This window comes from Dicentrarchus labrax, unplaced genomic scaffold (genome assembly GCF_905237075.1).
Source record: "Dicentrarchus labrax unplaced genomic scaffold, dlabrax2021, whole genome shotgun sequence".
Lineage (NCBI taxonomy): Eukaryota > Metazoa > Chordata > Actinopteri > Moronidae > Dicentrarchus > Dicentrarchus labrax.
In genome coordinates this window covers 28,317,929-28,343,549 of record NW_026136711.1, presented here as the reverse complement: position 1 = coordinate 28,343,549, position 25,621 = coordinate 28,317,929, and the positions used below count along the sequence as shown (strand labels likewise).

At 38.9% G+C, this 25,621-nt stretch overlaps 2 protein-coding genes across 6 annotated transcripts in view; one reads left to right on the top strand and one right to left on the bottom strand.

Moving 5' to 3' along the window:
• Positions 1-1,853: 1,853 nt before the first annotated feature.
• LOC127371086 (SAM pointed domain-containing Ets transcription factor) lies at positions 1,854-13,282 on the top strand. Its single transcript, XM_051413693.1, has 6 exons — positions 1,854-2,205; positions 8,338-8,790; positions 9,485-9,682; positions 9,999-10,046; positions 10,347-10,481; positions 11,440-13,282. Exons 2-6 carry the CDS (start codon positions 8,346-8,348, stop codon positions 11,616-11,618), a joined length of 1,005 nt encoding a protein of 334 aa, XP_051269653.1. The 5' UTR covers positions 1,854-2,205; positions 8,338-8,345; the 3' UTR covers positions 11,619-13,282.
• Positions 13,283-16,311: 3,029 nt separating this feature from the next.
• Positions 16,312-25,621, bottom strand: part of pacsin1b (protein kinase C and casein kinase substrate in neurons 1b) — a 28,698-nt gene continuing 19,388 nt past the window's right edge. For 4 of the 5 annotated variants that reach the window (XM_051413683.1, XM_051413686.1, XM_051413685.1 and 1 more), the window contains exons 3-10: positions 23,137-23,293; positions 22,711-22,946; positions 21,722-21,877; positions 21,036-21,211; positions 20,831-20,951; positions 20,555-20,679; positions 19,878-20,074; positions 16,312-19,025 (exon numbers count right to left, since the gene is read on the bottom strand). In XM_051413683.1, coding sequence (XP_051269643.1) covers positions 18,916-19,025; positions 19,878-20,074; positions 20,555-20,679; positions 20,831-20,951; positions 21,036-21,211; positions 21,722-21,877; positions 22,711-22,946; positions 23,137-23,293 — 1,278 coding nt within the window. In that variant the 3' untranslated portion in view covers positions 16,312-18,915. Of the gene's footprint in view, positions 19,026-19,838; positions 20,075-20,554; positions 20,680-20,830; positions 20,952-21,035; positions 21,212-21,721; positions 21,878-22,710; positions 22,947-23,136; positions 23,294-25,621 lie in introns of all 5 variants that reach the window. The other variant, XM_051413687.1, reaches the window with a different exon arrangement.

The following is a 25,621-nucleotide window of genomic DNA, read 5'->3' as shown; positions in this document are numbered from 1 at the left end:
CCTCATGTCCCTGATCACTCACACTGAAATCTCTTACAATTACAATGACCAATAATGATTTCAGTTTATATATGCCATGTTTTCAGTCTTGATCTACCTAAGTAAAGGTACTGAATACTTTTTTTCAGCTGTGTTTTAACCACATTTTCTTTTACGGTTTTCTAATCAAATATAAATATCTTAAGTGCAGATTCATTTTTATCTTTCAAATGTTGTCTGAGCAGAATCTCCAGCCATTTATTTGTTAGCTGCAGGTCACCTGAGTCTGACTCTGGACTGTGAAACCAGGGCCTTGAGTGAAATAGAACATAAACTCCACAAAGTCAACAAACAGTGCAGATTTAAACCTGGACAGTGGTGGAAGAAGCACTCAGATCCCTTATTTAACTAAAAGTAACAGTAACACAAATACTCAATTACATATAACATTCAAAATCCTACTTAAGTAGTGTAAGGTATCATCAAAAATGGCCCCAGTGGCAAATATATACTGTATGACATTAGATTAAAATACTGATGCATTAACACATATATGTACCGTTGTGTGTGTACATATATGTGTATGTATATATGTAATTAAATGTTAAGTAAGTAAGTGTGTAAGTGGTGGAGAAGGGATAGGAATAAATTACTCATTTTCCAACATGTAAGATTTAATTTGTTTATGAGGATTTATTTATTGAGTTTGTGTTTAGGTTTTATTTCATTTAAATATGATTTTGTTCAGTAATAATTTTCATAAGGTTTTTGTCTTTTTTCGTCATGTTGGAGATAAATATAAACAAACAAACAAACTAACAAGTAGCATTTTACTCGTAGTTGGCCGAGTTGTGGCTAGTTTTAACTACTCTATATTAGTTTAGTTCTGTGGTTCCCAACTCACTCTTAAATCTGTATTTTGACAGATATTACGATTGTGATATGACTCACGATTAGTGTTGTAATTATCATTTTTGCATCACAATCTTCATTTTCACTGAAAAAACTGTTAAAATCCTACTGACCAAACAAACATGTTATCTTACATACATCTGGAGAACAACATTTGTTGGCCAGAGCTTCTCTGTAGCACAACTTCATTATAATGTTGTCTGTCACACATTTTACCATAATCAAAAAACATTGCAGCTTCTGTGATTTGGATATTGCAGTTTGATAATATTTCGATGAATCATACAGCACTAATCTGTATTCATATTTTGGACTTTTCTCTAATATTTGCTGTTTTTTATGAAATAATTTTACCTCTTTGCGTCTCTAACTATTATTGAAATGAAACCATGTGAGAACTTTATAGAGGATTTGTTTTTAACAGCTCATTGACATCGGAACTCATTGGGGTCTCAAGTGTCTTGAGCTAAAACTGTTGCAATAATAGTTTAATCTTTATCTGTAATTTAATAATGAATTGTATTTCATAAAATCTGTGAACCTTAATCAGAGAAATAGTAGCTATAGCTGTCAAGAGGAGTACTTTAATGAGCATAAAATGATAATACTCACCTCAAATTTGGACTTAAGTGCCGCACTTGACTAAATGTACTCAGTTACATTCCACTACTTTATTTTCTTAGAACATTTTTTTCAAAGCGACACTCTTTAGTCTTTTATCACTTTGAATTGTCTGTCACCTAAGCACTGAGGTCAACTAGTAGTGTTTGAGGAGGTCTGAGCTAATCTGCAAGACATTGGTCCTTCAGACACACACACACACACACACCCACACACCCACACACACACACACACACACACACACACACACACACACACACAAGGTTGTGTGCCTAAGTAAACATGACTGCCCTATAAATACAAATTGCAGTCAATGGTGCTGGAATTCCTTTGCACTCACTCATCCAGTCACTTGCCCTCTCTCCTCACTTTGTACACACCCCCAGCAGGTGCTTTCACTTGAGGTTTAGTTTGCAGTTGTGCTCTAGGCTCTGACTTTCAGGTTAAGCTTAAACTGCACCACAGAGCCTAGGAGGGTCCGAGGCCTCAAGCTGGGGGCTCTGAGACAATCATCGAGGGGGGAAACAGATTGCTGCACCTCTGCCCTCAGGTAGGGCCCAGGGCATCCCGTCTGAGCTGAGCCTTTGGTCAGCACCGGGACAACAGGCCAGCCTTCATCCTTCAACAGAACCAGAGCTGCACTGCATCTGCTACCATCCAGTCAAGGTTTTGCCTCTGAGCATCTTTGCCTCGGTAAGAAGACATTAACCTTCCACAATGTCCTAACTATGTCATGTGTGCCAAAAAAAAAAAACATGTTTTATTTCCTTGTTCACTTTACTTTTAATTGTTTGAGGAGAATTTGTGTGATACTAGTTGTTTGGTCGCCTGGAAATCATCTAATTTTCTACTTTTCATAAGTTACTGGGAAATTTAAGTTGTCCACCCTGTCTGTCACTGATGCTGATATTATCTCATCTGATAGAGGAAATAAAGTGCATCTTATGTGCAATCTACCTGGTAGAGGATTAATATAATCTAGAGAAGTCATTTATTGTTATTTATTATTAACTAACCCGTGAACACCCTTGAAGCTGTGGCAGTTAGTTAAAAATAAAGGAAAAAACACTGGTTGGTAAATATCTTTAGGTTTAGCAGTCTTCATCATCATTCTCTTAATATCACTGGTAAGTTGACGACTATGAACTGGGAAAAAAATAAGGTAGATCAGGCTAAATAATGTACTGCCTAAAGATTTATACACTGAAAGCTTGAACATCTAGAAGAGGGGAAAATGAGGGATGGAAAAAGGACGAAAAACTGTTATCTCATTAATTTACCTAATCCTTTTTGTTTTCTTGTCTTTGTATTTGCTCTTTATCTTAGTCATGCTTACCTGTTTTTCTTGTCCAACTGCATATTAGCTCTCACACAGTAAGATAAAAAGCAAAATGTGGTCAGATAAACGTTGTCTAGAGGGGGTTGTTGGTGAGTTGATGCCAAAAACCACAACGATAGGCTGACATAGTCAAAATAAAAGTGTTCCTCCTGTCTAGGATAAGACAGATTGATGAGTGATTTTGAGTTTGATTAGAGATGTAAATTAAATACAACGGCTGTTCCCCACGACGGGACTATAATAGGGAAGAAATTACAGAACTTTCTCTTTGTTTCTGTGGTTGCAGGTGTGTTTTAATCCTGTTATTCATGTAAAGTTAATCTACATCATTACTCCACATCATGACTGTTGCTTGTGTTAAGATGACAGATTTACAAGGGATTTTAATAGTATGAGTATGCTAAATATTGCTGCTGCCCTCTCATTTCTTTTTTGGAACCCTCGCTAGGGTAGATAATGTTGAAGAAACTAGTAAGAACTAAAGTATCCATCTGATATCTAACCGTAGCCACTCCCCTAACACACAAACACTCGCCATCAACGCTAAACTAACTATCTCCTGTCTCATTCATACAGAGTCCTGCAGACTGTAGTTCAGGAAAATGACAAATTCCACCCAAAACAAGACCTGTCTCTCAGTTCCTCAATGATGTTGACTCTAATAATAATAATAATAATAATAATAACAATATATTCTATTTATAGAGTGCTTTTCAAGGAAGTTAAAATACATAGACTCTGGTTTGATGTGTTTGCTTTATCCTAACTAGCCTCGTCTTCATCAGACTGTTGTAGGTACAGGTGGAACTAAAGCTAGCTAAACCTTAAAGACCCTCCCCTGCTCTCTCAAGAAAGTTAGATCCCCCCTCCCTTCAAAAAATATAATTGGGCTCAATCTTTATTTTGTGCTGTCCCTAACTCAGTTCATTGAGGTTGTATACGATATGTAGTCCACTCTAGTGAAAATGCTACTGTTTAAGAATTTACTGTGTATTTGTAGTTTAGGACTCACTCACTCATACAACATGTCTGACCATGGCGGAAATTTAAAAGTAAGAATGGCCCACATTTTCAGACAGTTTCTCCTTTAAGGCATCCATGGTGTCACACTCAGTTGTTTACATGAAAAATTATGGGAATAGTTGGCTCCTCTCTCGCCTCTGCACAGCTGGCCAACCATAAAAGTGGTGTGAAAGTTATGGGGGGGAAGAGGTTAACGAAGCTCTTCGAGTCTCCTTTTGCACATATCTGATGTCTTCAGTGGATGTTTAGGTAACGTGCTTCATTTACGCCATTATTTGTCAGATTTTTATCCAAAGTCTGTTCCTGTTGCACTTTTTTCTTTTACTGATGCACCAGGTTTTTCTCTACTTCAGTCAAACTTTTTCTTGCACATTTTCAGCATTTCCATTCAAGTGTTTTATGCACAAATTGAGAAAATGTAAAAAAAAAAAAAAACAAGTAAAATTGACTTTATGTGTGTCGGTACACGATTAAGCCGGAAATGAAGTAGTGGAAGTACTGAAGTAGTTTTCTGTCCCATTTATCTACATTGCCACACTGCTGTTGCCCATAGGCTGATTATACCACATTTTCTTACTGTAGCTTTTAAAACCGCTATTAAAACCTGCTCTTTCTGATCTTTTGACAATCAAATTCAGCTGCAACAGCACATGCCTTAGGCCTCATGGCAAAAGTCTCCATATCTTCACTATCTCTTCAATTATCTGCAAAAACTGGTGACAAGTTAATTTCTCTAACCATCCGTGCCACACCTCCAATCTCCAGATCCAATCTCAGTTTATTATCAGCATCATTAACTGTAAATACAGCCCTCCGCAAAATATATTTCTACCAGCAATTGTTTGGCCTAATGCCAAGGCACCTGACTAACAGTAAAAGTGAATCACCAAGTGCGGCAACATCCCCCACCGGCAGTTAATCCAACCCACCCAGGGACAGAAAAAGAGTAGAAGTACAAGAGTATAATACAATGCAGAGGAGGCAAATGTACACATATTCTTTACTACACTACTTTACAAGTAGAAGTACATATACTACAGATACTGAAATGTACTCAAAGTATGAAAATAGAAGGTACTCTTTTGGTTTCTCTGAAGGACTTTTCTACTGGCTGTTTCTGTGCAGACTGAAACTCCAATTGGGGTCGAGGTTCTCACATTATGTCTGTCATGCGTCACATGCACCAGGCTCGATGTTGGGAGGGCGTGTTTTGAAAATGTAAGGAGAAGAAAGTGCAGAGATGTTTGTAGAAATGTAGGGGGTAAAAGTAAAAAGTTGTCAGAAAAATAAATACTCAAGTAAAGCACAGATACCTGAAAAACAGTAAAGTACAGTAAGAAAGTATTTCTACTTTGTTACTTCCCACCTCTGATAAAGAAAATAGGGGGCTGTAAACTGCAAGTATTGTAAAAAGTGATAAAAATAGGAGCCACTGCCACAAATCTGCCTTTATTTGCAATTCATAAAACAGGCATACAACCTTAAAATTGTCTACACCTAACCCTTATGTATAATGTGAAAAGAGCACCTGCCCCTGTTACCATAAAAACTTCTTCCAGCATGCAGGCTTTCTTTCCAGCAACAGTCACATTGAGCAAGGAGCACGAGATGAAACTCCTTCTTTTTCCTTGTTCTCGGAACAATGACTTCCTTAGTTGGTCCAACTTTCCCATGAGACACAAAAAAATCTCCCTTTAACGCACACATGGCAAACAGTCACGCCTGGCTGTACACACTCTAGACTCAAACAACGCAGACTTTGTGCGTGCGTGCGTGTGTGTGTGTGTGTGTGTGTGTGTGTGTGTGTGTGTGTGTGTGTGTGTGTGTGTGTGTGTGTGTGTGTGTGTGTGTGTGTGTGTGTGTGTGTGTGTGTGATGAGCCAAATTCACAATCCACATTTTGGTCCCTATTAAATATATGTTCTGAAATCTCACAGACAACCTTTTCTTTTTTTACCTCAGACTGAATCATGAAGGGTTAAACACACTTGTTTAACCCTTGTTTTAATCATTAACTTTAATCTAAACACTTAGCCGACTTCTGTCACATAACTGTTTCAGCAACAATGATAAATGGGCTAAAAGGTTCATTTCAGGCCAGATTGGTTGTGTTGGTCTGCAGCTTTCATTTCAAGAGGTTTGGACGTAGGTTGTTATACACACAACATATGTAGGTGAAAGGCTACTGGAAACCAGAATGAAAAGAGTAATACCTGTACAGGAACTCCAACCCACAAATTGATTTTAATTGACATTAACATTTTGATCCCAGTCAGATGTTTCTTTTGGATCTTTTTCAGTGCAAATATAACTCACAGGTTGCTCTTTGGTCAGTTTTGTTTATTTTGTTTTTATTTTTTTGCAGAAAAAAACATACTTCCAGTGACAAAACTATAATCATATAAAATCCAAGGTGATGATACAAACCTCACCTCAAATAATCATCTTCTTCATGTTAAATGAGACCAAGCATGTAGAAGAAATATGGTTCCCAGGGTGGACGCCTGCATGGAGGGAGTCCTTTTCCGTCGGTGTCAAAGGCTGACTTTGCAGAGTAAATGGAGCAAGCTCTAATGCTCCTGAAATGAATATCAGCGTCTTGACCAAACTCATTTAGAGATCAGTCAGAATCTTAATCCCTCTCCACAGGGGTGTGTGTTTGTGTCTTTTTCTTGTGCCCCCTCTTCCTTTTGGAAGAAGGTAATATGGCTAAATTTGCTTTGCTAATGGGCTTAGCGCAAGCTGTTACAGAGCAGCGCTGACACGCAGCAGCCAGGCTGGGATACCAGTGGCTTTTAATCTGACTCCTGATGGAGTGAAAGGGATTGTGGGTTATAGTTTACGAGAAATTTGGAGATAAAAGGACGACTCGGGAGGAGGTTTTACAGTGGGGGGCAGGGGACCCGCCGCTAAATATTTTTTAGCGGCGGGGAAGAAGTCTTCATTTAACTTTGGGGAAGTCTGGTTAAAGAGAAAGGGTGACTATACGAAAAAAAGAAAATAATCATGTCAAAGGTTTTGCACTTCCAGGCTTTACAAGAGGTTGTGTGAGGTGTGTGCAAAATTGAAAGAAAAAATGTGACAAAAAAATGCTAAAAGTATTCATTTATTTTTCTGTACAAAATGTAAATAAAGTAAAAACTTGCAACAAAAAAATGAGCTGAACATTACAGGAAAATTTTCTTTTCTGGCAGATTTTGCACATTTTGCAGATGGAATAAAGTGATTATTTTTCCATCTTAAGAGCCTCTTCTGTTTTTTATCAGTGTGTGGGCATTTTTCTCAATTAGGAAAAGGTTTAACATCACCTGGATTTGTTTAAAGCTCTGCCCTAACACATGATTTTGGTTGATGGGTGTTCTACATAATTCTGCAACTTTTATGAGACTTTAATTTCTTTGTGTCTTGACAAATAAAGCCATTCCTCTCATTGAACATGTGCTCTGTGGGAGCACACTTCCTTTACTGTGGCATCGGCCACAACCACTGATAACCTGGTGTGTGACGGCGGTGTGCCTTCCCATATGCCAGCTGTGGCAGCTACACATTATGGTGCCATATGCGAGTTCACCCTGAGATTGCAACACTTGTGCTACAGCTGACGTCCATAAATGAACACTTATGATGGCAATTTCCTGTCGCAGCTATCAGTCGAGACTTCATAAAACACCCTGGTTGTTTTCAAACGTGGTTTTATGCACGCTCTTCTCCACATTATCTAACTTGATTAAAAACTCCAGCTGACAGTGGAGACAGAGGGCTGCAGAGACGGCACCTTGAAAGCCGAGGCAGGCGGCAGAGCTGCTTCAGGTCTTAATACAAGTCACCTACCCCCAGGACATCAACCATTCTGGGCCACTGACCCACAAATAAGAGTCTCAGTCAAATCCATTTTGCCCCATGCCTATCAGCGCTGTGTGTGTTTTAACTCTCTTGAGGGTCATTTCCCTGGTATCTCCATTAGAATCTGGGTTCTTATAGAGGATCGACCAGCACTCACCTCAGTTCTGCTCATAACATATTACGAAAAGAGATTCTTACCAGCAGCTGCTTTGATGGAGTTTCTAACTTAACAAAAACAATTGCTTGTTAAGCAGCCAGAGAATAGCAAGAAAGGAGCTGTTGGAGAAGGTATTGTCTTTTTGACTTGAATTATTTCAATGGAAGTGATGCTGAACTTAATCTCATACAGGATTATTATTTATAAAACTCCTGACAAATGCAGATTGAAATTATATATTCACTTTCAAAACATCTGTTTTCATTTTTTGAAGTGTTTTTAAGTTACAGGCAGATCTGTTGAACCTTTTGATTTCACACTATTCAGAATAATTAGCACATTTTTTAAAAAACATTTTGCAATGCTGAAAGAGTATTTTAAAACCTTTACAAGACACTTAGTTCATGAGCAAATAACAGGTCAGATATATGAAGTCTAAATTTGGTTTTCCTTGTGTTCTCCAGTAACAGTTATGCAAAATCCAGTGGGCAGTTTATCAGAAGACACAGTGTATGGATCCAGGATCGGGATGACAGAGGACCCCCTCGCCATCTTGGAGCGAAACAGAGGCTCTGGAGAACCCTGGGACATGGTAGAGACCAAACCAAGTGTGGAAGCCCTTGAGCGGGGCATACCGGGCCTCTACCTCTCCTGCTTCGACATGCTCCTCACTGAAGACGCCACCTGGCTGGTGAAAGTTTCAGAGGCCTCCCCAACGCTGGCTGTACCCATGACTCGCATGGAGCAGCAGGAGGAACCAGAGCAGTGCCCAGTCATTGACAGCCAGGAACAGGGACTCTCTCCTGTGCTGGAGGGCCAGGAGGAGGAGCGTTCTCTGGAGCAAGTGCAGAGCATGGTGGTGGGAGAAGTGCTGAAGGACATTGAAACTGCCTGCAAACTGCTCAATATCACCCCAGGTAGGCTGCCTTCCACCTCACTTGCTATTGCAGTTTGTCATCTTCAAGAGGGCTGTTACAGAGACATTTAACTGACAAAGAAACACAAGCAGTACAAAGTACACAAGACATTTTTCATGGCACAAAAAAGTGCCCGTTATTTGCAGGTAAAGAAATTGAGTCAGCTATATTCAAGCTACTGGATCTTGCTCCCAAAATCAACACATATTTGTATGGATAGCCCAGGAAAGATGACAGATCTCTTAAATCATATCCATACTGACTCATAGCCATGTTTGCCTGCTCCAGGATCTGTTTAATCCTGACCTTTGCATGAGTTCTCTTGGATTGTGACAGTGATGGTTCTTTCCTGACATTAGATGTGTACACAGTCTTAAGGGCGAGGTCTCTCCTGCTCGCAAAGCAAACAGAGAACGCATTATGTATTGTAAGGCTTCTGGCTGTCATAAACCTGTCATCTGTTCTACTGATTAGAAGTGTAGCAGCATAAAAGGGTGATCACCTTGTTGTTTCTGTGAAATTATTATGTGTAGAAGTACCATAATATTATACACAGTCAAAAGAAATGGAATTTAAACTGACTTAACTTGACTGAATAGTTACTTAAATCTTATTGGATGAATATCCCCCGTAATTTACTGCAGGGACAGCTGGGAGTTTTCTCACTGATTTCCTATCTTTCTCTGTTTCGTAGACCCTATAGAGTGGAACACGGGGAATGTCCAGAAGTGGCTGCTGTGGACCGAACATTTGTACAGGTTGCCACATGCAGGAAAAGCCTACCAGGACTTGACAGGAAAGGACCTGTGTGCCATGAGCGAGGAGGAATTTCGCCAGCGCTCACCACAGTGTGGAGACACGCTGCATGCACACCTGGACATATGGAAGTCAGGTGTGTGATTGACATTTATTTATTTAACAAGCTCATCATAGCCGGCTGCAGCTCCTGTGGTGATTGTATTGTCCAAAGTTTAGCTGTACAGCGTGTTTGTGTGTGTATGTACAGCATGAGTGGATGGAGGTAGTCAAGTCAAGCCATTATATTGCCCAAAATCACCAATTTGCCTTGCAAATGACATGCTTTCTTGGAGCATTGGTGTTGGATGAGGAAACATGTAACAATGAAATAGTAAAAGAGTGAAGAGACATAAGCATTCAATTAATTGAAAGTAAAACTTTTTTTAAATGTAATGTCTCTTCGTCTCCAGCTGCCTGGATGAAAGAGCGGTGTTCAGTTGGAGATACAAAAACTGCAGGTAGGTTTGGTTTCCTGTCATTTAAAGACCATATTGAGCAGTATTGAATAAAAAAAATTAACTTTGAACAGAAATAGGCAAAATTAACTGTTATGGACATTTACACACCTTGACTACAGAACTTAATAGAGTTCAGTAGAGATTTTGGCTTTCATGCAAAGCAGTCACCTGCTTTGCATATCTCTATGTGTCCTGGTTAATCTGGTAATCTTTTGGGCTTTGAGGAATGTGTGTGCTTGAATCACTACGCTGTGGCTTTAAGGTCTGAATGTTGTCATTGTTTTTGTTGCTGTTGTTAAGGTGGCGAGGAACTTTGGTCCGAGGCAGATTCGTCTTGTTCAGGTCAGCCCATTCATCTGTGGCAGTTCCTCAGAGAACTCCTGCTTAAACCTCACAACTATGGACGCTGCATCCGCTGGCTCAATAAAGAAAAAGGTATCTTCATTACTTTAATTCTACAGTATAGTTATGCAGCTCCATTTAGACATCCAAAAGTACTCCTCACTCTCACTCTTAAACTTTAAAAAATTATTTATTTTTTATTTTTTTACATGTTGTAAAGAAAAAAATGTGACAATTAAATAATATATATTTTATAATTTATTGTACTAGTAACCCTTCCTATCTCCTGCTCCTTTTGGAATCTTGTTCATATTATCTAAGTAAAGGAAAGAGAAAGTTGACCGAGGTTCTGACTGAGGCTTGCTCGACTGTTATTGGAGCCCAAAGCAAAAAGGGGTGGGACTTCGGAAGGGTCAATTCAACTGCTTTCAGCTCTTACTCAACCTACAGTTCAACCGAGATCAAAACTCCTATCAATGCTTACACAAATTTTAACCTCAGCAGCTTTGAGCTATTTTACCCCAACTTATACTTCAGCCAGTTTCAGAACTACTTATTTCATCTGCTTTCACTTGACAAACTTCTTGACTACTTCATCTCCTACAACTTCTTTACATGCTTACGCTTCAACTGATTTCAGTGCTTCAATTTAAACTGTAATTATTATATCTCATAAGCACTAATTAATATGTTAAACAGTTTAACTCCAGTTTCAAAGGCTCCCAAAACTCAAAATGTAATTTTACAGCAAAGCAGGAGAGAAAAAACTTAGACTTTCCTAGAAATTCTAATATAATTTTGTCTCTAAAATAATTTTGTTCATGCTTTTTCTTTGTAATAAAAGTATATATATAAATATATGTAATGCCTTCCTCCAGGTCAGGTCACTTTAGAAAAAAAGATTGTAATCTCAAAGGAAAAACATAAATATGTGAGTGAGTGAAAGACTGACATTGCTCTTTATTTTTTACATATGGCCACATGTACCTGCTGTTATGTTTATTTTGTGGCATGCCGTTTCAATGATCAAATCTCTTGTGATTCCTACCAGGTATTTTTAAAATCGAAGACTCCGCTCACGTTGCGAGACTGTGGGGACTCCGAAAGAATCGACCTGCCATGAACTATGACAAGCTGAGCCGCTCCATACGTCAATACTACAAGAAGGGCATCATCCGCAAGCCTGACGTGTCTCAGAGACTGGTGTACCAGTTTGTTCACCCAGTATGAGGCACAACATAGTGGGAGGAGGACAAACAAAAAGGACACGCTGTCTTACCGCCATACACTTGAACACCTAAGCCTGAGATGAAAAGGTGACATGGAACACGTGCACTGACCAACCCCAATGGTACACACTTCCACTGCCAACACTGAAACAACAGCTGGCAGCTGCTGCATGAAGGCTTATCTGTGCATGGACCGAGAAGAAGAGGCAAAACAATGTGGCTGTTGAGGCTTTTTTCCTGCTGCAGAATGAAACAACAACACATTAAAAACAGAAGAAAAAAGAAATTAGTAAATGAACTGCCTTGTCATTTGCATGATCTGCCTGTTTATTTTTCCATAATGTGATTCTTAATTATCATTAGCTCCATTACCCCAAACAGTTAGAGCTGATCGCTCTTACGTACAGGCTTCAGGAAAACGCCCATCGCCCACGCACAGCTACATTTGCTTTGTCTTTTTGTTTCGCTCATCTTGACCACTGTCTCTGTTTGAATTAGAGCCGGTTTCCCTGCCATAGCTGAAAATGTGGCTAGGATTGTTTTGCTTCTTTTTTGGCTTTGGTCCTGGCTGTTATATACACAGTCAGCCAGTCTGTTATCTGCAAGGTGCAGACAAGCAGACTTTAGTAGTTTGCTGAATCTGGTTTCAAGCCCTTGGAGGACCCTTAAACCCTTCTGTGACTGTATTGATAATGCCATTTACTAAATGTGATTTTCTAAAGTGTAACTTGGTAAAGAGTGATGCATTCCTTTAATATTGTTGCTGAGAAGCCCTGCTTTATATATATATATACTTTATGCTGACAACTGCGGTTTGTACTGCTGTACAATATCTTGCATTTCATGTTGTGGGTGTTTTAATGTGGAGACCCAAAGTGTTACAAATAAATTAAACAGATGTAAAATAAATAATCATATAAGTAAATTCAGACAAAATGTATTATATAACCATGAAAGTGTAAAACAATTAAATGCAGTTTTTAGCTGTGTCAGCAGAGTGGCTCGTCCCCCTCCTCTGGATGAGTTGTTAGAACTTTTATGATCCCTTAATGTTTCATCTAGTACCATCACCAGGTCAATATTTAAGTTTGGCTGCAAATCTAATAATATTCCCAACAGCCTCAGCTCTACTTTGTGCTAATTTGTGAATGTTACCATGTCAACACAATAAACTAAGATGGTGAACATTGGAAACATCATACCTGCTATACTTTAGCATATTAGCTTGTCGATAGTAGCATTTAGCTCAAAGCACCACTGTGGCAATTCTCCTTCCAGCCCTTTACGTTACAGAAGACTCTTAAACTCTGCTCATCATCATCGTCACTTAAAGTCTTTCAACCAAGAAAAAACAGGACAGAAAAAAGTGCTGGAATTGAATAAACATTACCTGTGATAAACTCTTTTATTTTGAAAGGAAGCTGGTTGAAATATAATTTCACTCCAGATTTTATTTGATTATTTCACAATTTGTTTGTCATGTATTTTTGTCTGCATTTATTTACATGAATATTTATTTCATATTCTTTAAATGTAATTAATTTTAAAACTTTGGGGCTGCGTATTTTACACTCAGTTCTTACTACAGTGCTTAATGTCTGCCTGAGCAAGGATAGGATATCCAAGCTTCAAACAGGGCTCAATAAACTTTATTTTTAAAATGAACATGGATCTGTATGGTGTCTCTAACTAATAAAGGGTTTGTTAATTCACATGTACTTTGCAGGCTAAACCTAACAGTTATTGGAAGGCTCAACAATCGTTTGATGATTACTTTGCAATTCTAAATAATAATTACTTTTCACTACGTGTTCGTTTCTAATTCAGATCTTTGTTGACATTTTATCTTTTCTTCTCTGTTCTTAACTGTTCTTTCTTTCATAAAGACCGTAAAGTGCTGTCTAATTGTGTCATTAATATTATTTCTATGAAGTGAGCCAGAAAGAGTTTGTCTGCCAAGAAAATGTGGCCTTGAGCTATAGTAGTCCCTGCTGTGTGGGTTTTTTTTAATTTCCTACGGGGATTAAAAGGATCAAGGGGATGTTACAATGTCAGTCTTTAGACAAAAAGATATGACAGTGTGATATCTATATGATTATCTTAGTTATTAGCACCATGGTGATACAACGAGAAATGGGTTATGCTCCAGGGAATTATAGACCTGTAGAATAAACAAGGAGTTATAAGGACTGTGGGCAGAATGTATTAATAGGCCTCACCGGTCCCTCACCACTGCCAACAACCGTTTTAATTCAACACCCGCCCTCCAACACCCAAACTCTTCCTGTAGGGAGTGGCACCTGCAAATATTATCACACGAAATCTATCCAGAAAGCATTTAAAATATTATTAATTACAGTAATTTCATTTTACCGTTTTTCCATTTCTTCATTTCTTCTTATTTATGCCGACTTGGACTCCGAAGTTCCTTTTGAAATCAGCATTGCTTTAATTACACCTTCTGACTGGTTACGCAACTTTAGCTGAAAAAGCTGTTATTTTTGCTTCTTCAGCAATAAATCTTCTTAAACTGTGATAAAATCACGTGTCTAGAAAGGACCCTATTTGATGCTTTAGACAGGATCTAGAGGAATATTCATGGGGTGGAAAGAAGTTGGTGTGGAAACTTTAAGGGGTTGCAGAAGTATGTGCTGATTTAATCGCTTATAACCACATATATCAGTATTTGCTTGGAAAGGCTCTTAAATGAAGATATTTGAACTCTAAACAGTACATCATTGTGGTGCATTAGCAAAGAATTGGATAGAAAGATCTAAAGGAGGCATTAGAAATCAATAAATAGGTTTATTTGTCTTTTTTCCTTGAACTTACGGCTAGGTTATCACTGCGAGCCAGTTATCCACTGAAAGCTGATTTTCTTTGTTTTTGCTGTTGACATTGTTTTTTTTAAATGTGGGGTGTAATCAGATTCCAGTGTCCACGGTCCTGAAGGGACTGGCGTTACAAATGTTGATCTAGAGTGATATAAAAGTCATCATTTCTTAGATGAGTGTTCACACTGAGGTCACACTGCAAAAAATCTGACTTAAATGTGATTTGTTATTCAGACTGCAGGTCAAAGTGACCCAAATCAGATTTTATTTGCTCATATATCAGTTTTTTCATGACAGTGTGAACAGCACAAATCACATGGAATCTGATCTTTTCAGTTCAAATTTAGGCCACTTTCATATGTGGTACTGTGGAGAGTTTATAGGGTCAAAAAGGTAAAAAAAATAAATAAAAATAAGATCAAAAAATGTAGTAATTATTTGTAGTAGCAGCTCGAACTGTCACCAAGATGTCAGTGTCAGTGTTTGGCCAGTTGTCAGTGGGGTAAAGAAATATATACACCACCCAACGGCAAAATGTACTTAGGAAAGCAAATAGCTGCTATATAACAGTTATATGTTTGTTTTTCAAGACTTTAACTATATGTTGTGTGAGGTTTGTACTAGAAAGGAAATAAAAATACCAAAATATCAACAAATATTATTGACAAACGTCATCACTAGCGATCTGTATAATTGAACAAATGTTCATTCAGGCATTACACTCTATTTCCTGCTGTGGCACTATGGGAATTTTGGTCTATAAACCAGCAGCAGGTTCGTTGATCGAACTGATTGTGAAGAATTATGGGTGTTTGTGGTTATCTGACTCACAACATGATGATTAGTGTGACACATCTGTGAACGACTGCCTGACAATGAGCTGAATCTGGTTTCTACTGACCTCTAGTGGCAGACTCTAGTCTATAAACTAAAACCCAGGAGGCCACAGCAGATGGGAGACACAGAGTTAACCTTAAGTTAAGTCTTTCTCAGACTAGATTAAAGGTGAGGAAGCTCAGACCGTCGACATTAAATACTTTGTTCAAATTCATTTAAAGGGGGCACCACTCGCTTTAGATCTTCAGACATGTCAGCTGTCTGGGAAGACAGAGCTGCTGCTTTGACATCATTTATTATTATTGTTAGAATTGCGCCCTGAGCTAAATAAAGCTATAAACCTTCTGTTTTGAATTCATGCGCATTACTAAAACTGAACATTGTGATTATTTTTTTCATTTAGGAAAGGGACATTTATATGTACTCAGACTTTTTGACAGCCCAAAAAGTCAGACTTTTGCTTTCCAGTACAAAACCATTTCCCCAGTGACTCAGTAGTGACACACCCTGAACAACAGTAACTAAGTACACTCACTCAAGTACTGTACTTAAATACAATTTTGAAGTAGTTATACTTTAACTACTATTTTATTTAATGTACTTTATTATCTGTGTTAACGGCAAACTCTTTTGGGCTTTACACGACTGTATTTATTTACATTAAAATTGTCTTAATTCGTCCAATCTAATCAAAGTCTTTTTATTAGCTAATTATGGTATAGCCTTTCTCTGTACCACCATCTATAGCTTATCATTGCTGATCTGCTAACAAAGACTAAAAAAAGATTTTCTCTCTCTCTCTATATATATATAATAATCTATAGTATTTTTACAGTGTGGTGCTAAATTTACTGAAGTAATCTGAATACTTATTACACAACTGTTTTTTTAAAACTCAATTTCACCACATTATAAATTATTACGCGCAGCAGTCACAACTTTGTGTGTTTCAGTAGTATGAAACCAGGTGTATTGTGCTGAAACATCAAATCCTACTTCACAGAGTCTCATATGTGCCTCACATGAGTTTTCTGATGACATCTTTTATTTTTGCTTATGCAGATGAACAGGCACTACAGTTTTGAAATTACAGCACTATGCTAAAAAAAGAGAAAGCCCCCTAAAAAGTTTTCCTCAACATTGCAGATCAATGTTTCAAGCATGAGCAACAGACAGAAAAGGAGCATTTAAGTTTGTTGTTTTTTTCAATATGATTTACCGTCAGATTCAGTTTTACAGTGGATGCTGCAGTTGTGGCTTCACACACTTTTACAGTACACTCGTTAACAGCACCAGTCTGTTTGCAAATGCAGTTAAAAGTACGTTAAGACGTCAAATTCATGTAATCTTCAATCAGACAAAGAGGGCCTGCGTGTGGTGTCAGTGTAAACTGAGCCGGAGGAGCCGGAGTCAGATTCTGTGGAAGCGAGCTCTCTTTCACTTTGTTGAAATGTGACGGTTGAGAGTCTCTGGCGTGGCAGGGTGGTAGATTTTAGTAAGGCAATATTTATTTCACCACTCCAGAGTTTACAAGGAGCACTTTTTAAAAAGCACACAGAAGCATAAACACAGTACAAGAGACATTTCTCTCCCGGACCTTTTAAAAAGTAAACCTCTATCTTGCAGCAGAAAAGGCAATTGTCTCATCAATATTTCAGAGAGAGATCCTCTTTCTGCTTTCTTGTGCAGTGCTCGTTGCAGTTTTCTCTGTCTGCGTCAGTAAGAGAACACCCGCCTTCCTCATCGATGAGGGTGTAGTTTTCAACAACACCTGTGGTAACCAGGATTCACAAACCAATCTCATATAACATGTACTCTACTGCCACATGCACTCATAATTTGTGTTTGTATAAAGTTTGATTCAGATTTTCTGATTAAAACAAAATGTTTAACTATGAAGACGTGTACACCCGATATTTAATACAGTATGTTTTTTGGTACACACACACTGAAATAGATCAATCGAGGACTGGCTATGTTATGCAATGCAAATCAATGGCATTTATCATCATTATCATCCCGATAAGAGTTTTAATTCGATCAAGAAACTGTCAATAATTTGGTGGAAACAAACTGAGGCCATGCACTGGATCAGTTCAGATCAGAGCGTTAAACAGTGTGTGGGAGCATTAGCATGCATATAACCACAGAGATAAGAGCTGGAAGCTGATAATGCCGAGTCACTGACATTCACTCATAGCAGACAAGTCTCATTAACTGCAGAAATTAAAAAAATAAATACAACCCTGGTCGTGAAATGAAGCTAATCTCCGTACAAAAACAGCCGTGAGTTTGTTCATGGAGCCTGCGTTATTAACACAATCTGCATGTAAAGACAGAAGAGGAGGAGAAACTAAATGACGGGTAAGAGTTATAACAGGCACCTTGTTAGGGACAGGTGGGACAGCGGAGGTTAATGTAAACAATCCTTGCACGTTTTGGTGTGAGTACATATTTCCATTTCAAAGAGAAGCTCTGCTCAGTGACTTTTATCTCCTTTCAAAATGCTAATTCAGTGACACGCTGTGGAGTGCAGCAGGAAAACAACTAAATGCATTAAAGGAATCGTTTTTTAGGAAATATGGTCGTTCGCTGTGTTGCCAAGAGTTAGATGAGAAGATTGATACCACTCTCACTTTTACACTAAATATGAAGCTAGAGCCAACTGCTGGTTAGCTGAGCTTAGCATAAAGACACAAAGCAGGAGGACAGAAGTTAGTTGGCTCTAATTCTAAAGAAAGCTCAATGAATAACGTCTTGTGTCTAGTTTGTTTAATCCAGACAATGGATGACGAGTTGTGGTTTTATGGGGGGGGGTTTGTGCTGCAACTCTTCCTCGGCCCGGGGGCAATGATTTCCGAAACTGCAGCATTTAGTTCTTCCACTTTAATTTTGTACGTATTGAACCGAGGGTTTCTAAATGTGACACAGTGAGCCATTGTATATTTGCCTTGTGTCTTTCTCTCAGGATTAAACGAAGACGTCACTTGTTGGATTTTGTTATCTTCAGACAGAGCTCCCCATTTTCAGTCTTTATGCTAAGCTCTGGCTGCATATTTACTGTACAAACATAAAAATGGTATTGACCTTCTCCGACTCTCAAGAATAAAGGGAATAAGCACCTTTCCCAAAATGTCAAACTATTCCTTTGAAGCTAGACACGTAAATATTTCACAAAGAAAAGAGAAACACTTTATCCAATGAGAAAAAAAAACTGTACAAGCATCCAGACTGTAAAAAAAAAAAAAAAAAAAAAGATTAAAATATATACATGAAATGCACAATGCATAGCTCAATTTCGCTATCCAGGCACAACTGAGGATACCATATCAATATTATGATGAGAGAACATACTGTATGGCATGTTAGCATCGCATCTGAAATCAAACACAGCTACACACAAAAGAGACTAAAATATTTAGCTTCAGTTGCAGTATTTTGGAGATGACGTGATCCCGAAACAGATCTCGTTTCAGTTTAGTGTTCTCTGTGATGAGTGCTGAGATGAAGACAGCTCACTGTGCCCGACAGGAAGAAGAAGCTTTGCTTTCAAGTCTCTGGCAATGTGCAGTTATGACTGGACGGTTCAGTCTGGGTTTTCCCACCAAGCGTCCTCAGCTGGAACAGTTAGATCGGCTCCACGTAATTGGCCGGGTAAAGACCCAGCTGGCCGTTGTCTAGACGACCTTTACACCAGCCCTGCTCATCCTCCTCCTCCAGCTTCGTCAGCTCATCCCCTTCATCAGTGAGAGGAGAGAGAAGTGTAGAGCAGGAGGTTCATTATGTGAAACAATTCTAATTAGAGTAATACAGAGTAAACGTTACCATGGATCCCAAAGCTATCTGCAGAAACATTAAAGGAATACTATGTGAAACCTATGTTTTCAGTATCAAACACTGGGGCCTTTCTGTGTGGAGCTTGTGTGGACAGGAATGTCTGTTTTTGGTCAATTTAATGTATTGAAAGAATAGAATTTGTTTCCTTGCAGAGGATTTGATGAGACGATTGACACCGCTCTCATATCTGTCCGTTATATATGAGGCTACAGCCAACAGTTGGTTAGCTTAGCTTAGCATAAATACTGAAACAGGTGGAAATAGCTAGCATGACTGTCTAAAGGTAACACAATAATAACCATAAAGAAGTTTTTTATTGATTAAACCTAATATTTACTCATAACACTCAAAACTCATGTACACAGCTTTTGTTGCTCACTCGTGCTGCTTGATGTTTATTCTTCTCACACTGACTGCATTTGCTTACGCTGGTCATTAACGACAAAAAGTTTGTTACTGGATTACTTTGGTGCCACACAGGTGTTACCCGCGATACTAATTAAGGGTGAAGCTCTTGTGCATGTTGGCTCGCTGCAAAAGCTCCGCTACACTAAATGGAACTGAGTCTTAATTAGTATCATTGGTAACACCTGTGTTTACTGCCGCTGTGGAAAAGGTCTGTTGATTCAAAGATTCAATATTTTTGCCATTTTAACACTTTGGTGAGCTCATGTGATTACAGACACTCTTTTGGCGTTATGTGCCATACTTACAGTGCAAAATCACCAGGAGTCACCAGGAGTCACGCTCACCTGCTTTGAAGGTGAGCTCGTCCTGCTCCTGGCCATCATAGTCGTACAGCGCTCTCACTCTCACACCTTTGCCCACATCTTCGTCAAAGGGGTTCGTCCCCCCGTTGGTGTCGTTGCCTGAGTTCGGGGCTGTCTGGTCCTCGTCCGACCACTCCGTGGAAGCCGTGTACGCCTGGTTCTTTTCGTAGCTGCTGACACTGAACGTTGCACATTTCAGCAGATTATTCATTTTCAGTCTTTCCAGCAAAATGTCACAATGTTCTAACGCTACCTCTGCTGTGACTATCACTGCCACTGTGTAAGTTTTATGTTGTTTTAGTGTGTAGTTTCTATCACTGCTCGTACTATAGCTGCTATAACTATGATCATTATTATTACTATCACGGTACTTTTACTGTTATTTCTACAACTAGCAGCTGTATTTGTGTAGTTGTAGTTACAATGACGATATTATGTACGTTATTATTATTATAAAACTAAATTACTTACAAAATGATATTAATACCAACAAGTATTAAATATTTATCACAACATACAATGAAGGAAGACACTGATTATACCAGATGCAAAGATAAACTGATGACTTGGGAATATCACAACATACATTTAGATGATATGAATAAAAGCATCTGTAAAATGAGGTTAAAAATATTAAATATATCGGTGTTTAAGCTCACCTTCCCCGGTCTCCAGACTGAGCGTGGTCTACTGCTGTTGTGACGTTAGTCAGCATGACTCCGTCACTGCCTTTCTTTGACTTTTCTTTCTTAGAGATGTTATGGGTAAGGTCTGGGTTGTATTCCTGCAAAACATCAAACAAAACACGTTTGGGATTTGTTTGTTTTAGATTTAAATGTGTATTCAAATCTAAAACTATTCCTTTAATGATTGGACAGTATATATAGTAGGTCTCCAGTGATGACATAATGTCTGATAATTGTAGCTTTCTGTACCTCAAACTGTGGCCAGTTCATATGCATGCCGGGGCCGTAGGTGTTGCTGAACCACTTCAGATCATCCTGCGCGCTGGCTGATGTGATGGTGTGTTCAAGTTCGCCGTACACTGTAGCATAACTGCGACAAGACAGCAGGGACTTAGTGCATGGGTTATGATTAGCTGATGACTGGGTCTCGTCATATTAATTAAAGGTCTCAAACCTTTGGTCTTCTGTGAGGTTGAGGTGGCGTTTGACGTCCAACAGCACCTCCCTGAGGAAGTTCAGCCTCTTCTCTTCAAACTGCTGGCACTGGTCGAACACCTGCTCCATGTTTTCCATGTATTGTGGAGTGCACTTACTCAGCTCATCCAGAGCCTTCTCGTACTTCTCCTTTGCCTAGGTAGTAACACACACACACAAGCAACACACTCTTAACAGCCTGAAGTAAATTATGTTAAGCGATACCTCACTGATGCAGGGATGAGTAATGTCTTAATGACACATGTCTCGTCCACATGTTGCTGTTTTTCAGTTCTGCGGTCAAATGTGAATCATATTAGCGTTGAAAGGACAGTAAATGTGTATTCAAGCACAAGACAGAATCATTGTTCAGATGTGTGAAGGTCAAGGCCGTCAAAGGAGACCAGAGTTCACTTGAGCACAGCGCAACTAATGTTAGAGTAATGAGGCAGAAACATAGAGGGGGAGGTGTGGTATTAAGTCACACATTAACAATGCTACACTGGCTACGGCTACAGTGCCTTCATAACGCTTGGTCTAGAGAAACCAGCTCTACATCTTAAAATAGCCCGTGAGCTGATTTGCTTTTGGCTTTATTGTGGAAAAGACTTTTGCATAATGATGATCCCGCAGGCCTGTTAGAGCCGCAGCAGCTGATGCTCTCACCTTCTGGGAGTCCTGTTTGCACTTGTCCACTTTCTCATGGAGTTTCTTCTGCTGATCAGCTGTCAGAGAGGCCTCTCCCTTACTGTTGGCCTCTCTGGTGGACGCCAGCTTCTCCTCTTTGCAGGCCATGTGAAAGGACTTCTTGGCAGCCTCGAGCTAAAGGGACAAGATGACATAAACAAATTCAAACTTTTTTGATATGATCGTGTATTTTTGGGTAAATATGCACATATGAGGAATATACACAAGCATATGATTTCTAATTGTAAACTTGACATAAATAAAGTAGGGCTGCAACTAGTTATTCATTTTATTAAAGATTAAATTATTTTAAGAAAGAAAATTGTGAAAAATACTGGTATTAAAATGCTTATTTTGCCCCACCAACAGTCCAAAACCTAAAGTTATTTAGCTGACTGTACATTAGACAAAGCAAAGAGGCCAATCTCAAAATTTGGAAGCTAAAACTAGTGAATGTTTGGCATTCTTGCCTTATTAATTGATAATCAAAATAGTTGATGATTATTTTTCTCTTGATGAACAATTTTTTTTCACCTCTAAAATCTAAAACAATCAATAAAAGTCTTTATAGAAGTGTTTCATGATAAGTGACTACAACAGAAAGTTCTATTAACTGTCTAAAATTACAAAAATAAATATTTTCCCCCGTTTGCATCTAGTCAAGAGATAGTTTTGATGTTATTTGTGAAATATCTGCTGTCACCGCACTTCAAATTGAGGTGAAAAGAATTGAATTTGTGCTCATGTCACTGAAAAATTACATCATCATGAAAACAGCAACACGTCTTCTCAGAAACAATGTCCTGGTTACTGTTGACTGTTTCAAGTGTAATTTTTCAAAGCTGTCAGCACAAAATAAATCCCATTCAGATATCAAAACCACTGCAAATATTTTTTATTATTTGCGTGAACTGACCCTTAAAAATGAGTTCAGTGTCCTTGGGCAGACTCAAAATGTATCTCCTCACCTCTTTAAGCTTTTTGGCCCAGGGTTTCTGGGCCTTCTTGAAGCCCTCCTCGGCCTCTTTGGTTTCCTTGAATCCTCCCATCATCTGTTTGTGGTACAAGTCTTTCTGCCAGTTCTTCACCTTCTCAAAGTCCTCGTTGATCAGGTTGTTTTTGACATCCTGGTGAAGCTCGCTCACCTTCTCCGCCTCTGTCATCACGGCCACCCAAGCTCGCTCTACTGTGCCGTACTGAGGCCCTGGTGGAGGAATGAAAAGGTGAGTAAGTCAAGTGAAGCATGAATTCGGTTAAAGGTGGGGGAAGCGATTCTGGAAGTATCTAATACTGTGACAAATTCCATGATATAACCACACAGCAATGTATGTGTATGTAATGTAACTAATGTCGGGTATGTTGTGGGTTTAATCTAAGTGAGAAACACTGCTTACCTTTGTCTACCAGCTGTCTCCACCTCTTGGACCACTCGGTCAGTTGCTGTGAGTAGGCTTTCTCGATTTTGGCACGCTCCTGGATACAGTTCATCAGGTCATTGCAGAGCCGGTGACCATCGTCAATCCGCTTCACCGTACGCTTGTAGTTCCCAACCTTGCATAGAAATAATGTCTCAAGTTACCATCAATAAATTCATACAACTGGAAACACTGAATTTCCCTTAATCTTTCATCTTTACAGTTTTGATTAATGAAGATGGAAATAAATCTTTATCAGGATCCCTATTTTATGCTAATTCTTTCTTTTATTGTGGCGAGATTTTCTGATGTCCTATTGTTTCTTTGTGAGATAAATTATCTGCTAAATACAGCAAAAAAGTGACAATTGCTCATTATTCTGAAGAAGGCATGATTTGTATTACTGAGAAAACTGCTGTATTCTTTATTATTGTTATAGGTGCTACTTTAAATGCAGCGTGTAGGTTGTACTGAATAAGCAGGAGGGGGGACAGCAGGGAAGAGACTGCTGCTGCTGTGTGCAGAGTTATGCAATGGAAGCAGAGGGTGGGTTAATGTCATATAATTTACTACTCTCCGTGGACGCAGGAGCAGCAACCTCCCAGAGAGCTATTAGCTTTGCCCAGAGAGTGAGAACGATGCTTAAATCCCATTTTACTGCATTCATTTCACACCTTTGTGACAATGGAAAAAGGGACTGCATCATTGCTGAATGTGTAATAGCTGTTTACCTACACCTCACCTTGAAAATGACACTCAACAACATCTCAAATGTGGACTAAATGAAAGCAGGCAGGGGGGGACAAATGATTGTATTCCACACCAGCCCTGTGCTTCAGCAGCAGCCAGCCGAGTCAGCACTGCAGCAGCTCTACTGTAATGCAACGACTGACTGTGATGTAGTGACTGTGTGCTGGAAACAGGCACCTTTGCTGCTCCAGCTGATTCCTGAGCACAATGCCCGGCTGGAGGATAAACATGATGAGGATAAAATACAGCCGAGTCAGAGAGGAAACGGACTACAAACCCTGAAGTGACAATACGTCTTTTTTGTCTTAAATACTCACTGAGTCGATCCATCACACATACTGTATCCAAACATGCAGCAACATGATCGTCAGTATTATCTGTAGCTTAAGATGTGTCTTCATGGTTTGAACACCATGAACGGTGTCCAACCTCTCATATATAATGAATGGACTTCTGGGAACTTGTTGCTCAAATTACCTGGGACTGTTTGTGCTCAGGAAAGGTTGTTGGTTATGTAATTGTATGAGGGAAACCCAGCACAACGTACCGTCATCTAGAACTAAGACAACAATTTTATGTGACAGTAATCTGGATGTATAATCCAGACAGACCAAAAGTAGATTTCAACTTAATAATAAATTATTTTATTAAATAAATCACACCTCTATTTTGCTTTTGCTGTTTTGGAACCTTTTTGGTGGTTTTTATTGATCTTTTTGGTGTTCGTTGAATCATTTCACCTTCTGAGCTTCATTTGTTGTTTTATTGATATTGTATGATTGTTTTCATTGTTTCTGTGTGGACCCCAGGAAGAATAAAGAATAAAGAATCGGGATATGTTGTTGTTTTGGACTATTAGTCAGACAAAACAAACAATATTACGGAATCTGAGGCTTTAAGAATCTGACTAAAACTCTCAAATTAACTAAATTACTAAATATTAATTAAATTAACTGAGAAAGATAACGGTTATATTAATTGTTAATGACATTTTTTTGAAATCACAGGAAACCCAAGAAGTACTATTTTTAGTCAAATTATTTGAATTTATGTGATGTCACTGTCTGCTACTAAAGTTAACTACTCCTTGACACATATAGCAGACAGATTCAATTTGGGAGATTTACTTAATGGAGACCTGTCTGCTAGTCCTATCAGGAGAGTTGGAGGAGTCGTTATGGAAGATATGGAGTATATTGGTGTGGTGGTGATAAATGCTGCAAACTGTGTCATCTCTAATAAGAACAAGAGCTCCATCGAAGGTGGGAAAAAAAAGACCTGAAAGTGCTGGAAAAACAATTGCAGCTCACAAAAGAGACATCAGTGTCACAGGTGGGTGACAGAGTGCCACTTCAGTGTCATCCACAGATGAAAAAACTGTTGCAATTACTCCCTGATGGCTACACTGAGAGAAAAACCACAGTACAGGCCGGACCAAAAGAGTAAATGATTTGTTTTTAATTGTTGCACTTATTTTAACAGTTGCCTAACTAGATTTAGCTGGCTTTGTCAACTCAACTCAATAAAAAACGCTGGCATCGAATCGTAGCAGTTTGAGTGATTAAAAGAGTACATGCTGGCTCGGAGATCTGCTATAAAGTGGCAGACGCTCAGTGATTGATCGCATGCTGATAAATCTGATTCTATGCGTAGAATTAGGCCCGTGAGTTTATGTGTGATAAACAAGGCCCCACATTTTCCTTCTCACCCCGAA